The 15,514-nt window shown below is 35.9% G+C and overlaps 2 protein-coding genes across 5 annotated transcripts in view; one reads left to right on the forward strand and one right to left on the reverse strand.

Annotated features, from left to right (window-relative positions):
- Positions 1 to 247: 247 nt before the first annotated feature.
- Positions 248 to 10,368, reverse strand: LOC110458005 (lysine-specific histone demethylase 1 homolog 1-like). 2 transcript variants are annotated; one of them, XM_021509528.1, is made up of 9 exons: positions 10,268 to 10,368; positions 8,411 to 8,525; positions 7,263 to 7,508; positions 6,565 to 6,749; positions 5,876 to 6,114; positions 4,666 to 4,898; positions 2,917 to 3,138; positions 2,340 to 2,465; positions 248 to 521 (listed from the first exon to the last, which is right to left on the reverse strand). In XM_021509528.1, exons 3-9 carry the CDS (start codon positions 7,504 to 7,506, stop codon positions 271 to 273), a joined length of 1,500 nt encoding a protein of 499 aa, XP_021365203.1. In that variant the 5' UTR covers positions 7,507 to 7,508; positions 8,411 to 8,525; positions 10,268 to 10,368; the 3' UTR covers positions 248 to 270. The 2 variants fall into 2 exon arrangements, with proteins under 2 accessions (XP_021365203.1, XP_021365202.1); XM_021509527.1 differs by lacking the exon at positions 8,411 to 8,525.
- A 75-nt stretch (positions 10,369 to 10,443) lies between these two features.
- LOC110458006 (WASH complex subunit 2A-like) overlaps positions 10,444 to 15,514 on the forward strand; it is a 37,600-nt gene continuing 32,529 nt past the window's right edge. For all 3 annotated transcript variants that reach the window (XM_021509529.1, XM_021509531.1, XM_021509530.1), the window contains exons 1-8: positions 10,444 to 10,515; positions 11,422 to 11,523; positions 12,103 to 12,195; positions 12,759 to 12,830; positions 13,199 to 13,264; positions 13,638 to 13,814; positions 14,491 to 14,581; positions 15,283 to 15,359. In XM_021509529.1, the coding sequence (XP_021365204.1) occupies positions 10,453 to 10,515; positions 11,422 to 11,523; positions 12,103 to 12,195; positions 12,759 to 12,830; positions 13,199 to 13,264; positions 13,638 to 13,814; positions 14,491 to 14,581; positions 15,283 to 15,359 (741 nt within the window). In that variant the 5' untranslated portion in view covers positions 10,444 to 10,452. The remainder of the gene's footprint in view (positions 10,516 to 11,421; positions 11,524 to 12,102; positions 12,196 to 12,758; positions 12,831 to 13,198; positions 13,265 to 13,637; positions 13,815 to 14,490; positions 14,582 to 15,282; positions 15,360 to 15,514) is intronic.

The raw sequence follows: 15,514 nt of genomic DNA on the forward strand, positions 1-15,514 counted from the left end.
TTAAACACATTCCAAGCCCCTTTGCAATCTCAAACTCATCTCACACCACTCCATTGTGAGACCAACTCTTCACAAGCCCCTGTGCAATTCCAAACCATTCTAAAAAATTATCATCATTCACTGATATAACCAATCATCACGAGTAGGTGTCTCTAATATTGTTTATGTTTTGTTACATTTCAACCTCTGTATATAGATTACCTGTCTATTATAGATAGGCTTAAGACAGCAGCCTTACAGGTCAGAGTTATAATTATTTTTACTAACTGTTCATAGTTCATCTTTTTTAGTATTCTTTTCTTCTTTCTTTTCGTCTTTCTTTTCTGCCTCCTCCTTCCTTTTCTGCTGTCGTTTGAACTCCCTCTCACACCGGCCATTGATGATCTGTTCGGCAGCCTTGATTCCAGTGTCGTAGGCTCCGTGGGCCCCAACCATGCCATCGAGACTTGTGTATTCCCCAGCAAAATAGATGTATGGACAGACTGGAGTGCTTAAAATATCCCACATGCTGGCATTATTACCTAAAATATTAAATTGCTTTACAGACTACAAACGTTACAATGACAACAAAGTAGATACATGGTGATAATGTCTCACTGAATTGGTTACGTTTGTTATCATATGTATAAGCCTTTCTGTTGGTAAGCTATGGACCTCCGTGTCAAAAGGTTGCTACGGAGGGTAATCTATGGATCTCCGTGTCAATAGGTTGCTACGGAGGGTAATCTATGGACCTCCGTGTCAAAAGGTTGCTACGGAGGGTAATCTATGAACCATTGTGTCAAAAGGTTGCTACAGAGGGTAATCTATGGACCACCGTGTCAAAAGGTTGCTACGGAGGGTAATCTATGGACCTCCGTGTCAAAAGGTTGCTACGGAGGGTAAACTATGGACCTCCATGTCAAAAGGATGCTACGGAGGGTAAGCTATGGACCACCGTGTCAAAAGGTTGCTACAGAGGGTAATCTATGGACCACCGTGTCAAAAGGTTGCTACAGAGGGTTATCTATGGACCACTGTGTCAAAAGGTTGCTACGGAGGGTAATCTATGGACCACCGTGTCAAAAGGTTGCTATGGAGGGTAATCTATGGACCTCCGTGTCAAAAGGTTGCTACGGAGGGTAAGCTATGGACCTCCGTGTCAAAAGGTTGCTACGGAGGGTAAGACACGGACCTCTGTGTCAAAGAGTTGCTACGGAGGATAAGCTACGGTTCTCGGTGTCAAAAGGTTGCTACGGAGGGTAAGTTACGGACCTCCTTGTCAAGAGATTACCACGTATATACCTGTCTGAGGGTAAGCTATGGACCTGTGTCAAAAGGTTGCAAAGATATGGACCTTTGTTTCAAAAGGTTGCTATGTATATACCTGAGGGTAAGCTACAGACCTTGGTATACAAAGGTTGCTAATGTATATACCTGAGGGTAAGCTACAGACCTTGGTACACAAAGGTTGCTATGTATATACCTGAGGGTAAGCTACAGCCCTTGGTATACAAAGGTTGCTATGTATGTACCTGAGGGTAAGCTATAGACCTTGGTATAAAAAGGTTGCTATGTATATACCTGAGGGTAAGCTACAGACCTTGGTATACAAAGGTTGCTATGTATGTATACCTGAGGGTAAGCTACAGACCTTGGTATAAAAAGGTTGCTAGGTATATACCTGAGGGTAAGCTACAGACCTTGGTATACAAAGGTTGCTATGCATATACCTGCCTGATGGTAGGCTACAGATCTCTTTGTCAAAAGGTTCTACGTATTTATCTACCTGAGGGTAAGCAACGGAACTCGCTGTAAAGAGGATACCACGTATATACCTGCCTGAGAGTAAGCTACAGATCCCGCTGTAAAGAGGATACCACGTATATACCTGCCTGAGTAAGCTACAGATCTCTCTGTAAAGAGGATACCAAGTATATACCTGCCTGATGGTAAGCTACAGATCTCTCTGTAAAGAGGATACCACGTATATACCTGCCTGAGAGTAAGCTACAGATCTCGCTGTAAAGAGGATACCAAGTATATACCTGCCTGAGTAAGCTACAGATCCCGCTGTAAAGAGGATACCACGTATATACCTGCCTGAGTAAGCTACAGATCTCGCTGTAAAGAGGATACCAGGTATATACCTGCCTGAGAGTAAGCTACAGGCCTCAGTGTATAAGGTTGTTATGAACATACCTGCCTGAGAGTAAGCTACAGATCTCGCTGTAAAGAGGATACCACGTATATACCTGCCTGAGAGTAAGCTACAGGCCTCAGTGTATAAAGGTTGTTATGTATATACCTGCCTGAGAGTAAGCTACAGGCCTCAGTGTATAAGGTTGTTATGAACATACCTGCCCGTGGGTAAGCTCCAGAACCCAGGGTAAAGGGGTCACCGGACCACTTCGATCTTACCAATGTAGTCACATTATGCTGGGTCACCAAATCTTCTCCAAATAATTTCCCCAACACTTTGATAACTACAATACAAGCAAACACAAGTTTTCATTCATTTTGTAGCTAAAATGGGATGCTTCAGATAGAAAAAATATCAAAAAACCTAGAGCTTGTACATTTCAGACAAATGTCATTTTATTCTGACAAAATTAGGATTTTACAATCCTTTGACAGTCATTTATCTAATTTGCATTCAAATTCTTTGTCTTTGGCTATATTGGTAGTGTGTACCATTTGTCAAGGTTTATTTTACATGATTTGTTTTTTCAATATTCTGATATAATACAAAGAGATACAATGCTTTCAATTTTTTTTTTTTTTAAATGTACCATCATTTTTGTTTAGATTTTTTCCAATTTCTCATTGCAACATCATCACAGTTACTCTTAGTTACTATAGTTACAATACATCACCTTAGTTACTATAGTTACAATACATCACCTTAGTTTTTTCACCATTGAATGTATTGTTTACCTTTTTGTTTCAGTTCCTCTACAGGTGTTTGCTCCATCGCTTCGGCAGCTGTATCGTATAAATTACCGATGAGGTACGGAGCTCCGACGAGGTTCTGCATGTTGAACCATGTCTGGATGAAAGGCTCCTGTCCCTCCGGTGTAGTCATGGTAAACACTCCGACATCAGTCGGCCAGAACGCCTCAGAGAATCCTACGATCACTTTTTGGGATTGGTACACACCTACAAATGTATATCAATTATATTTTGTCAAACCATGCACTGTCAACAGGAACAATTGTAGGGACGGTAGTCTAGTGGTAGGACTCTGGGCTCGTGACCGAAAAATTGCAGGTTCCAGTCACGTCACGGCATGGTGTTGTATCTTTGAACAAGATACTTTACTCCATTTGCTCCAGTCTACTCAGCTGTAAATGAGTATGTGGTTGGGCAGTGCTAGAATTGTTGAATGCTAGCTGTGAGCGCCGAAATGGCAGCACCGGGGAGTTGAGAAGATATTGGCTGGTTGCAAAGGCCTTATAACCACAGCTAATAAATTTTGAACTGCTTTGAGACGATCTACAAACTAGGTTGTGATAAAAATTATTATTATTATCATTAATTAACAGAATGTGACTCACAGTATAAGTACTGTTGTTCCAATTAATCAATTCAATAGATGATTAATGGTCTTACCTCTGACTAAGACTAACCAACTGTAGATTTCTCTAATTGATCATGGTTTGACTATAACGTGAAAATTTGTTATTGAGATTCGGAGCAGAAGTGAAAACTGATTAAAAATTAGTTTTACCAAAAACTGCAATCAAACAACATTTCTGCCTATAGCTAAGCAGTTAATAAGTACCCACGACATCTGATCTCTTTTAGTGAATACTTAACTATTTATTTTGGTTTCATTTTAAGATCAATCCACGATCAATCATCGATCGTTTGAGAAATAGTGATTATTGTGACGCTAACACTAAGTATAGGTAAATATAAGTATAGGTAAATATATGTCTTATTCTACTAATAAACTAATATTTATTTGAAAAACTTCAATTTATAAAAAGGAGAATACTTGACCAAATTTAAAGATGTTTTTATCACATAATGTACTGTGTTATCAAGTGAATATACCCATGCCATATTTTTTTCCATATTAACACATGTATCATGACCTATCAGCCCTGTGATTGGTTGTAAGTTTCAATTGTTTAAACGTCACGCCTAGGACAAGTACATGACGTCACAGACTTACGCACTGGTAAACTCAAAATGGTGTTTTTTTTACTTTTCAAGGTTGCATGAAAATTGTCGGTTGATACGAATAAATGCCACAAATTTTGATTATGTGATAAAAAGGATCTTACACTCGTTTTCATTTTATATGAAGTTTATGAAACTCGTCACAAATTTTTCATTTTCGCTCGCCAGAGGCTCGCTAAATTGAAAAATTCTAAGATTCGTTTCATTAATCTCATATGAAATGTAAGATCCTATATATCTAAGACAGCAATAATATTCACAGAAAGGTTTCAATGGCATGGCCAACCCATGAGACATCCCTGACAAGGTAAAACATCGAAGACAAAGGAAGATAACTCCAACAAGAGTAAAATGAAGACTCAGTAACCATTATCATCTGGGTTTCAGGTTTTACTGCATAAAAAACAATTATGAATTAAAACATAAAACAGGAATGAGTCGGGAGTAATTTTTACGACATTGAATTGTAAACAATTACTACAAAAATTCTATCATTACCTAATTCTTTTATTGCCCTATACCATTCTTTAGGAAGCAGGGGTTCAAACAGAATAGCCTCATTTCTCAGCACACCGATTGGAACAGTCACTATCACAACGTCCGCAGTCACCTGTTTCAGGTCCTTTGTCCTGACAATGACCTTTTTCTCGTCCGAGTCGACGTGAATCTGTCTGACGATTTGGTTAAGGTTGATAGACAGAGGTCTCTCAGGTCCTAGACCTGACACAATGCTGTGGAGAGAAATAGAATCTTAAAATCCTTGTTTTGATGTACATTAAACCGTGCTGAGGAGGAGAAATAGATTCTTGCACCTGTGTAATTGCAGGGATTTTTTCAACCTAAATTTTACAACAGCCTATTCCTACATGATTTGGGGAAATATAGCATAATTTTTATTGTAATTTTTCTTTGTTTTGGGACAATACAGATTATTTTCGCCAGGGAAAGCAGCCTGTATTTGGCTGTAAAACTAGGCAAAAAAATCACTGAATTATCACTTTACAAGGAAAGACAAACGGAACCTTGTTCATCATGTCAATGTTGCTGTTGGTAAATCATAGCCTCTATAACCCTAGTAAGTCTATTAAAGGACAAGAATTACCGACAAAATACATTTGACTGTTTAATTTAAAAAAGCTATTTTATTATACTGAATGGAGGTAAATCCTTAAAATCCTTCTCTTTTCGTACAAATGGAAAAAAAACCACCAAAATTAGTCTAGAGCGTTATTGGGCCAAAAGGATTCAATTATGTATAAATGGAGGATGTTGCCCCCCACCCCCCACCCTTGGGCAGAGGGGCAGGGACAAGTAGGGGAAATAGAGGTAAATCTTTAATATCTTTCTCCTGTGTGGATGAAGGGGTTAGAATTGACTTTGATACAGCATTTTTTGGCCAAGGAGACTCATCTTTGTGTGAATTGATGATGTGGCCCATTAAAGGTAGAAATGGGGCCCAATCAGAGAAACTGTCATAACTTGAAAATGGTTTAGATCCCCACCCTAAATCCATATATTCCTTGCCTCATACCTTACTAATACACTACTTACTCCCAAGGTCATAACATAGAAACAGTTGAAATTTCCACTACATTTTCTATAACCATATATACATATATATATATATAATGCCGAGGCAATACTTGATACTCCAGGGGTTACGCTCGCTTTCGTTCTCTTCACCCATAAAAAAAATGAAAAATCTTACGCGTCTAGAACTTGATCGTATCCGTCCACCACGATTGTGTTCCAGCCGAATTGTTTCACCGGGTCAAAGAACATGGCAGAGTAGTCTGCCTTGGTAACGGCGTGATGATTGCGTAGAATGTTCGTAATGATGGTTTGATCGCCTTGGAACTTGTGTCGTTTTATCTCATCCTCGACGGCCTTCTGTAGAGAAACGTCTGTACCATTGGCTTTTACTGTATCTACTGCAGACTGCATTATCTGTGTAACAGACATCACAGATCAGGCAAGATGTTCCAGGAAGCTACTGAACAAAAGCTCAGTTTTTAGATTTTGCTGAAAATTCCTACTTTGACATTTGTACAGGCCCTTAAGAACTTTAAACTATGGGTCAACTCGAGCCTTGGAAGGTGTCTATATTTAGCTATTTTAGGAAACATGGCAACTAAACAACTAATGAATTTGCTGGCCCTGAACATTTTTCACTTTGGCAGTGTGTGAATTTAGCCCCTTAACCCTGGATACGAATTTACCAGGCAGACAAATGCAAATAGTCTAAAGAAATCATCCTTTCGTAAAATAGTGAACATTTATGCACCACAGAATCAACACAAGAAAGACCAAATCAAAACTCAAAGTTGATACACAAAGACATCAACAGGAACTTTGGGGATTTATCCAATATTATGTGTTATCTGGAAAATGTCTTACTGAGAAAACTTCGGAGAATATCTTGTTAGCTTCGTCACTCTTGAATATCTTGTCAGCCTCTGGAACATGGAGCTGGATGGGCCCTGAGACTTTAGTTTCTAGCTCTGCCTTCCTTACTATGGCTGAGATAGGGTTATCCTTTATCTTAGGATTGATCCAGGCACATCCAAGGTCTGTCTCTGCACCTGGAACGAAACAACATATTGAGTTTATATTATATACAGATAAAACTCATTAACTCATTCACCCCTGAAGACAAATTTGAGCTCTTCCAATTCAAAGGTTGGAATAGTTCATTATGAAATTTCAGGGGTGAATGAGTTAACCTGAACAATTCTGATCAGTTCCAACAAATAAGGTTACGATCAAGGAAGTGATAAACACACATAGCAAAAACGACAAATGTATCTATCATCTATTCCGCACTATGGAGCAGAATGGGTAAACCTAATACCCGTCCCCCTGACAGCTGGCTTTACTGATTCAGGACACCGTGGTATAGTGGGCTTGTTTCAGAGGTTTAGAGTTGAGACGCTGGTCATTTACCCACTTTGCTTGACACAGGAAACAGACATTTTCGAAAGCTTGCAAAATGAGTTTTCAATTCCTGTTTGTGTTCAAAATAAACTTAGCCTTTATTATTCATACCAAACAGCTGTATCTTATTTCAGAAAAATATATTATATATGTTTAATTACCAATAGGTTTCTTAAAGAGTTTCCTGTTTGTCCATACACGGCCTCCATATCGATCTGTCCGGGCTTCTAGCACCGTAACGTCATAGAGTTGGGAAGGATGGTTGTCCAACTTTCTGGCTGCAGCCAGACCTGATATCCCCCCACCAATCACAAGTACTTCCTTCGTCTGATAAGGAACTTCTGATTTACAAACTTCACTATTGAACATAAGCAGCAGCAGCAGACTCATCCATGTGCTCTCCATATCTGAAAAGTGAAAGTAAGAAAAACAGATGTCATCTGGAAATTAGTACACAAATCATGTAAACAAATGTATCAGTGGGGTGGCAAATCATTTTTCAGAGTGTATTCTTACATAGCTGGAAAACTTCTACTAGGACCTAGAAGCAATCTCCCGTGTTCTGGGAACTCGTTTAAGTCTGTTTATTAACAAGTTAAAGATTTACTTGCTAATTTTAAGACTAAAAGGCACTTAAAACAATTATCTGAGGATAACACGCTATAATATGTTCCGCTGGACTAAAATTTTCAAGAGATTTTATTATTTCTCTCCCTTTTTATGATTGATACGGACAGTCCGTACTAATCATAGAAAATAAAGAAATTAATAAAAAAAATATGATTGAAATAAATCTTCTTAAAATTTTAGTGTATGTTTAAGCATACAAGCATACATGTATGCTACGCCTCTGACTATATACAATATTAATGACATATTGTAATTCTAGAAGAGATTCTACTGGATACTGGATGTGTCAATTGTCAACACATGCACTCCTAGCATATTGATTTGTACAAATGAGAATATATATCAAATGGGCCCAGTAGTACTGTGGCTGCTGTAAATAATGACCAGTCCAACTCAATTTCGATTTAAAAGTAAAATCTGCTTCAGCAGTATATCTCAATTAACTGTGTGATATTTTGTTTTGTAAACTTTGTGTACTAAATTATAATCATATTCAATATATACCAAAAATACTCTTCCAAATTCAAGTCAAAACAGAGTTCCATGCTTAGTAATGATTTTGTACTTTATTGCATTAATTTAGTTGAATAGGATTTTGCTGTGAAAAATGCCACAAATAAAACCTCCCTTATTTTAACTTCATGATGATCAATTCCCTTCAAATGATTTTAAAACTCACAGATTGGTCTCCAAGAATTTGGGCATGTATGCGCCAAGGAATATATATGTAACACAGGCTAACAAATCACCCTGCGCTTTAGATTCTTTTGTATCGGTTTAATATCTACAAAGACCTACAAATACATAATACACAACATGAACACTTATAAACGTTACATAACTCACACACAATGACTGATTCACTGGTGCAGATTACATTTAACATAAGAAACAAGAGTACTGCGGAGCGGAACAATATACGCTCGTCGAATGCCATATAGTGTTATATACTTTCTTAAATTTAACTAAGATCTGAATCATTCTAAGAGTGGTTAGCTGACATGCTGTAAAAAATGTAGGAGAAAATCTATGGACAAAAAATAAAATACTGAAATGAACAAAGGGCAAGAATGTTTGCAAAAATTTTCGAATCAAAATTCGTTTTAGGGAGACACAACTTCATATCATGATTATAATGTATACCAAGTTTCAAAGAGATCTGTTGAAAAATGTAGGAGATTGCCAGACAAACAAAAGTTTACGCCGGATGGACAACCCCATACCACAATACTTCCGTCAAATTTGACGGGCGTATAAAAAGTATACATGTTTCTGCATTCACACTGACTTAACAGGGAATGAACGATGAACAGTGATAGTGGTATGGCGATAAGCCGATGCGTTACCTTGGAAAGCTGGCATTGGAATGATAGGAGGAATGTTCATGCAGGGAATAACAGGCGCTAAGCATGAACACACACTCACCCATTCACCCAGTAAGATAAGTTCTTTCACATACATATGTTTGACGCAATATGCAAGCACGGAAACTTACCTGTCTGGAGTTAGTCAACCCTGACTAATGTATACTAAATTACAAAGGGCTACATATACATCACAGAATTAGATTGCTATCTAAGTCTGTGATATATATATATTAAAAGATATGCTTTGATCAATATTATATTGTCCGTCTTCTGTAATAAATCGCTGTACTACATTATAAAATTATAAAATTATATGAGGGTACCCAAATTGGAATGGTATGCACAATCAGAAACGTATAAGGCAAATATCAGGTTGGGGAAAACCACCAACTTGTGTAAACATATAATACGCAAACTCGCCTACTATACGCCAGTTGGAGTATGGATTTGTCACTAAAAATAACCCAAATCGCTTCAAAAGTAACTTTTGCACGATATTATTAAAAATTGCATTAATTTAGGACAAGGTAAATAATATTATGCTAAAAGATGTTTACTGAAAGCGTTGGCTACTTAGAAACTTGATGTAACTTTACCGGAAGTATTGCATCTATTTATGGTACTTTCCCACATGCAAATAAAGTTTATTTTTGCATTTGTGATATATTTCATGACTAAATAAATGCGACTTGGACAAACAATTTGAAAAAGTTAAGATTAAAGTTGTTTTGGCTATTTTAAGTAACAAATCCATACACCTATTGGCGTATAATAGGCGTGTTTGCGTATTATACGCAAGTTAGTGGTTTTCACTGACCTGTATATGTCTCTATCAAAATGGAACACTTTCTACATTTATTTTGCAGATTTTGTTTATAATCTACTCTAAATCAACATTTATATAGTTTTAAGCAATTGGAGCAAATTGATCAGCCCACCTCATCACTGTTGCTAATTAGCTCAATTGAAAAGTTAAACAAAATGATAAATACATAATTAATACACAAGAATTGAAGAAATATGAAACATAAAATGAAGAGTGAAATAATTATAAGGATCCCTGTTATTACACATTTTTGTTGTTGTTTGACAATTTCACAATTATTACACAATCAAACCCATTGCAATTGTAGTGACCTGGATCTTTTATAAAAAAAAAAGCTTATTACTTTAAACTGCTCAGTCGTAAAATTCAGGATGAGGAAACAGCTTTTATCTATTTTATACTACCCGCGTCATCTGAGTTATCATTTCTGCAATTACGGAAACCCGTCCCATAAAACACGCACATGATCTAGATTTCAAAGTGAAAGCGGAAGCGTAAAAAGTCACATGATTTGTTATAATTTGCAAGATGGCGTCGCCTGTTCCACCCCCACCAGACTTAGGGATTTCGGAGCAGGGAGCAGCGGTTACGGTACAAAAATATATTCGAATTCATCATAGATATGTCATTTATACGAATGACGACCCATGAATGTATTTAATGTCATCGTGATATGTTTATTCTGATGACTATAAAAATGTCTTAATTTTGACAGGTGGTGGGGGCTCTGTATTAGAGGCATAGAGATAATTTGAATGCCACCTCGAACTTTCCATATCAGGTTTTACTGATTTAACACTCCATTTCAAAGTGTGGATTTTTGCAAAATACCTTTAAAGCGTTTTACATTAAAATGTTAAACATGATCAATTAAAAAATCAACAACAATATTCGTGTCAAAGACAAAATCACGACTTTATTATTTTTTTACTCTGTATTAAGTACAACGGAATCTTACGTTAAAAAAGTTGTGTAGGTTCGTGATTGTAAATAATTAAAAAAAAACACCTCAGAAAATAAGACAAATTATAACTAACTTTGTTTGATATGACATTCTCTCGAAAACACGAATAAAAGATGGTATGCTTCACTGTGATTCTTTTTTTATTTCACAAATATTTTTTCAAATGTAAAGGACTTTGACTGGGGTTTTTGGTCACAGGACATGTAAAAGAAATATTTTATTAGCGAGAAGTTGTAAATTAGAATTAAAATTGGCTCTTCAGAAAAACAAAAAGTTCACAAATAATGTCATCTTATGCACATCATTCAGCTTTATGCATATGCAATTTAAGAAAAAGGTATTCCTCTCATGACACATTAGCTGTATTATACATTCACCAATCAGACATTGAATTTTAAGATTTATATTAAAATTCTTTATGCATTGGTATTTTGCAAGGTAAAGTTATAAACATTTTTATGTTGAATTTATGATACTGTATACCTAAACTGATGTTTGGAGAGTTAAAATTAAATGTGTTTACATTCTGATAGGGTAATGAGACTGTGGGGGGCCTGAGGTCATGGGAGCGGGCCTGGGCTGTAGATGAGATGAGGAAGGAGGCTGGGAACTGGTCCCTCGCTGCTGATGCTGGGGTAGGTATCATGACTTGAGAATTAGAGAAAAAAATAACAAAGTTTACTAGAATGCTTCGTTGCTTGAAATTCAGAAAGGAGGCTTTTCTCAAAATACACAGTAAAATCCCTTAAAAGAGGAGGAAAACAGTTCTAATTACTGATGTGTTCTTTCTGTCTTTACTCTTTATTTGTGTAATATTGTTTTTAATAATTGCATGTGTTTAATAATATATGTGAAATGTGTATTGTAATTTGTTGTTTGTATTGTGTAGAAAGTTGTATGTAATGTTGATAATTCATGAACATTATATTTGTTATGGTGAATGTGTATGTAATGCCTTGTACATGTACATATGTATAAGTTATGTACTGTTGTGTGAATATGTAAATAATGTATATTGTATGTTAGATAGTTTGTTTCAAGTGTGTATTGTGTGATTTTGTGTGGTAATGTTGTGAGCAATATTATAATGTGATGTAGTAATTTTTTATATGGGGGAGAAAGAATATCTCCTGTAACCGGGTATAGATTATAGACCTCCACAATTCTGAAATTTTGATCAAGTAATGTAGACTGCATTTGTTTAATTATTTCAGCTTCTGCTGCACCTACAAGAGTTTTCCCAGAGGATGATATTGAAGGTCCACGAGATTGAAAAGGGAGTAGACGGACTGCTGAATGACTCGAAGGTAAATAGTGGTGTAGGATATGGAAAATATTAATTAATCTGGGTTTATTGCCTTTGTCTCGCAGTTTTGATAAAACTAACCCTTTCAACACTGTAGACCAATATGGACTCGTCCAGACCAATGTATGGTAGAGTCTACTGAAGTTACATTGGGGTGAAAGGATTAATGAATAACCTCCTTTTGTTATCTTTTTTTGCATATATGTGTTGAACAGTTGCATACTATACTCTACCTTATTCAAGCTCACTATGAGATTAAAAATAAATGCATGTAGGGAGCAAATAAAAAAGGTATGGGGTCACCTGTCTGACCAAGCAAGGAATTTACAACAGATCGAAATGAGAGTAGGGAGACTTTTTTATTGATACTGATCATTTATATAAATCTCTGTTCTAGCTGACTTCATTGATTGTTTTTGGGACTGCTTTTCATGTGGGACTCGCCCACATGTAGTAAACACACTTGATCTCCTAGCCTGAAATGATCCTACAAAAAGTAAAAAATGTCTTACATGATTTTATTATGCTGTTATCACAAACATAAAACATTACTTTCTTTTCCAGTTGACCTCAGTAAAAGTGAACAATGTCTTCAATGATTTTATCATGCTGGCCAATACACAGTTTGTGGAGAACGTATGTATCCTTGATGACTTTTGTTGTAAAATTGAGTTAGATGTGATGTGAATTATTATTGAGAATTCAGTATTCAAAAATTGTTTTAACCTTACATGATTTAAACTTATGAAGGTGTTTTTTTTTTTATTTTCAAAATGCAAGTATAACCCGGTAATTGAAATACAAAAAAATAATGAAAAAAAGAAAGAAAAATATTTATAAAATTGTTTCTATATCTACTGTTAATCATTTTCAAATCAGTTAAATACAATATCGATTATACTTTTTTTCTTAACTTGTTCTTATATGCCTTCTAGGTTTAAATCAGTATAACATACTGTCTCAGTTACTTCCTGGTATAATTTGGTTGTTATCTCCCTTTGAAGCGCGTCTACGATGAAGATGTTAGTCAGGAAGGAGCAGCTAAAGAGGAAACCAAACCAGAGGAACAGGTACCATATTATTGTACCTTTAACACTAGAGAGCTCCACTATTGTATCTAGTTGAACAGTTTTTGTTTTGGAGAAATAAATGTTAAAGAAAAATGCAAAATTATAAATACATATACATGTATATGTTATTTCTAAAATTTATTGCGACTTATGTTTAACCCTTTTACCACTGTAGACCATAATTGACACATCCATATCAATGCATGGTAGAGTCTACCTAAGTTACATAGGGGTGAAAGGGTTAACTCCTTGCTGATTGGTTGACAAGTACAAAATGTGTATTGCAATACTTGGTAATGAAGGTGGGAAAAATGATATGCAATGTTATGGAATGATGTACCGTGAGTGAAGTGAAGCTATTCTATTTTCACAGGAGAAGACTCGAGAACAAAGGGAAGCCGAACTAATTCCCAAGGTCAAAGAGGCATTAACCTTAGGCATCAATGTGATCGATGAGGCGTTTGAGAAACTTGACAGCCATGTTGCTGACTCCGACTCTGAGGACGATGATGAAACAGGATATAGAGTTGACCCCATCTTAGAACCTAAGGTCAGAAGTCAAAGTTTGACACTGCAGAACATAATACTATATATTATATAATGTTCGGATATAATTTGTATGGATAACAAATTTAAAACTTGAAGGATCTATCCTACAGTGACCGTCTTAAGAAATTACGTATCTCAACACTGACATACTTAAGAATGAGGGGAGATGTAATTAACGTCTATAAAATTTTGAACAATTTTTATGACAACAAAGTTACTGCTGGCATCTTTGATCAAGATTCAACATCTAGAACAGGAGGCATACACAAAAAATATAGAAGGAAACATTGTAGGATATTAGGAAACATTCCTTTGGCTACAGAACTGTTGATCTATGGAACAGTCTTCCCGAGGCGGCCATAGGCTACAACAATTATAGGCTTTGAAATTAGTTTGAACAATCATTAGAAACATCTTGAACTGAAATTTTATCACCTAGCTAGGTAAAAATCTAACAAGGGAGTAATTTGTAAATTAAAATTGTAATATTACATGATATGGACATAGAGGCAAGTAATTATCTGCGTCCATCATCTATCCTACTAAAAACTTAATGAAAATAACTGCAGTGCTGTTGGTATTTAGTTACCTGTCATGATATAGGTGACTGGGAACCACAGGCTCTCTGCTGTGAAAAATAAAATTACATCTTGAGTTGATGTTGTTCCTTGTGACAGGACCCGTACCTCAGCAGACCCCTTCCCCTCCTGATAGGTACACCTAACTTCCTCAACGACGACAACGTTGGATTGCTGGAAGAGGAATCAGGTTTGTAGAATTTCTTTGTATTTACCAATGTTTTTACCAACGGTTGGTTGTAAAAGCTTACGCTGAAGTTTATGTGATCATGTTTTTTGGAAAGTTACCTAAATGCTTTATCTTGCTGTGACAGCCACCTCCTTTTCAAAAGAGTTTAATGCTAAAACAAAATGTTAAACAAATTTTATAAATGGTAAATTTGAGTTGATTAATTGTGGTAATTGATGAAACTGGATGGTAAATTGGAGTTGATTAATTAGGGTTATAGGTGAAACTGGAATGCATGCATTTATAATGTGCACACAATTTTGATTTTCTTAACAACAGATGTACTATTGAAAAATTATAAGGGATAAAAGTCTAGCACACACCACAGGTATGCATAATGTGAAAGGATCAAGAATCACAGCTGTAATGTGTAAGGTAGCATATATCTTTAATTCTATCACAAAGCAGAGGTATTATGTTTGTAAAAGTGAAATTTTAAAATACACAATGTGTAAGGTAGGTAACTCTAATATATAAATCACATGAATATATACTGTTTAGTCTACATGGTGGTTTGTATGGCTATGGTTGCAAAAATGTTTGATGTTGAAGAATGTGATTTCTTTATTTAAGATAATATAGGCAGATATTAAATTCTGATAATTTAATACAAAATACTGAAATGCAATGATATGACCTTGACCCTGATTGGCGTTTGACAGAGGAGGAGGAGAGTGACCATGGCAGTATAAGTGAGAGTGAATCAGAAGACGAGAAGAAGCAGGAGACGTCGGATGAGGTGAGAAAAGAATTATCAATACATATTTATATAGTTTACTATTTAGTACATTATCGATTGTCCTGTAAACATTTAATTTTGCATTTTGTAGATAGACATATGTTTGCCTAATTCATTATTTTGCATGAAAATCTACTGTTTATCCAATTGTTTTC

Source organism: Mizuhopecten yessoensis, unplaced genomic scaffold (assembly GCF_002113885.1).
Source record: "Mizuhopecten yessoensis strain PY_sf001 unplaced genomic scaffold, ASM211388v2 scaffold9399, whole genome shotgun sequence".
NCBI classification, from domain to species: Eukaryota; Metazoa; Mollusca; class Bivalvia; order Pectinida; family Pectinidae; genus Mizuhopecten; species Mizuhopecten yessoensis.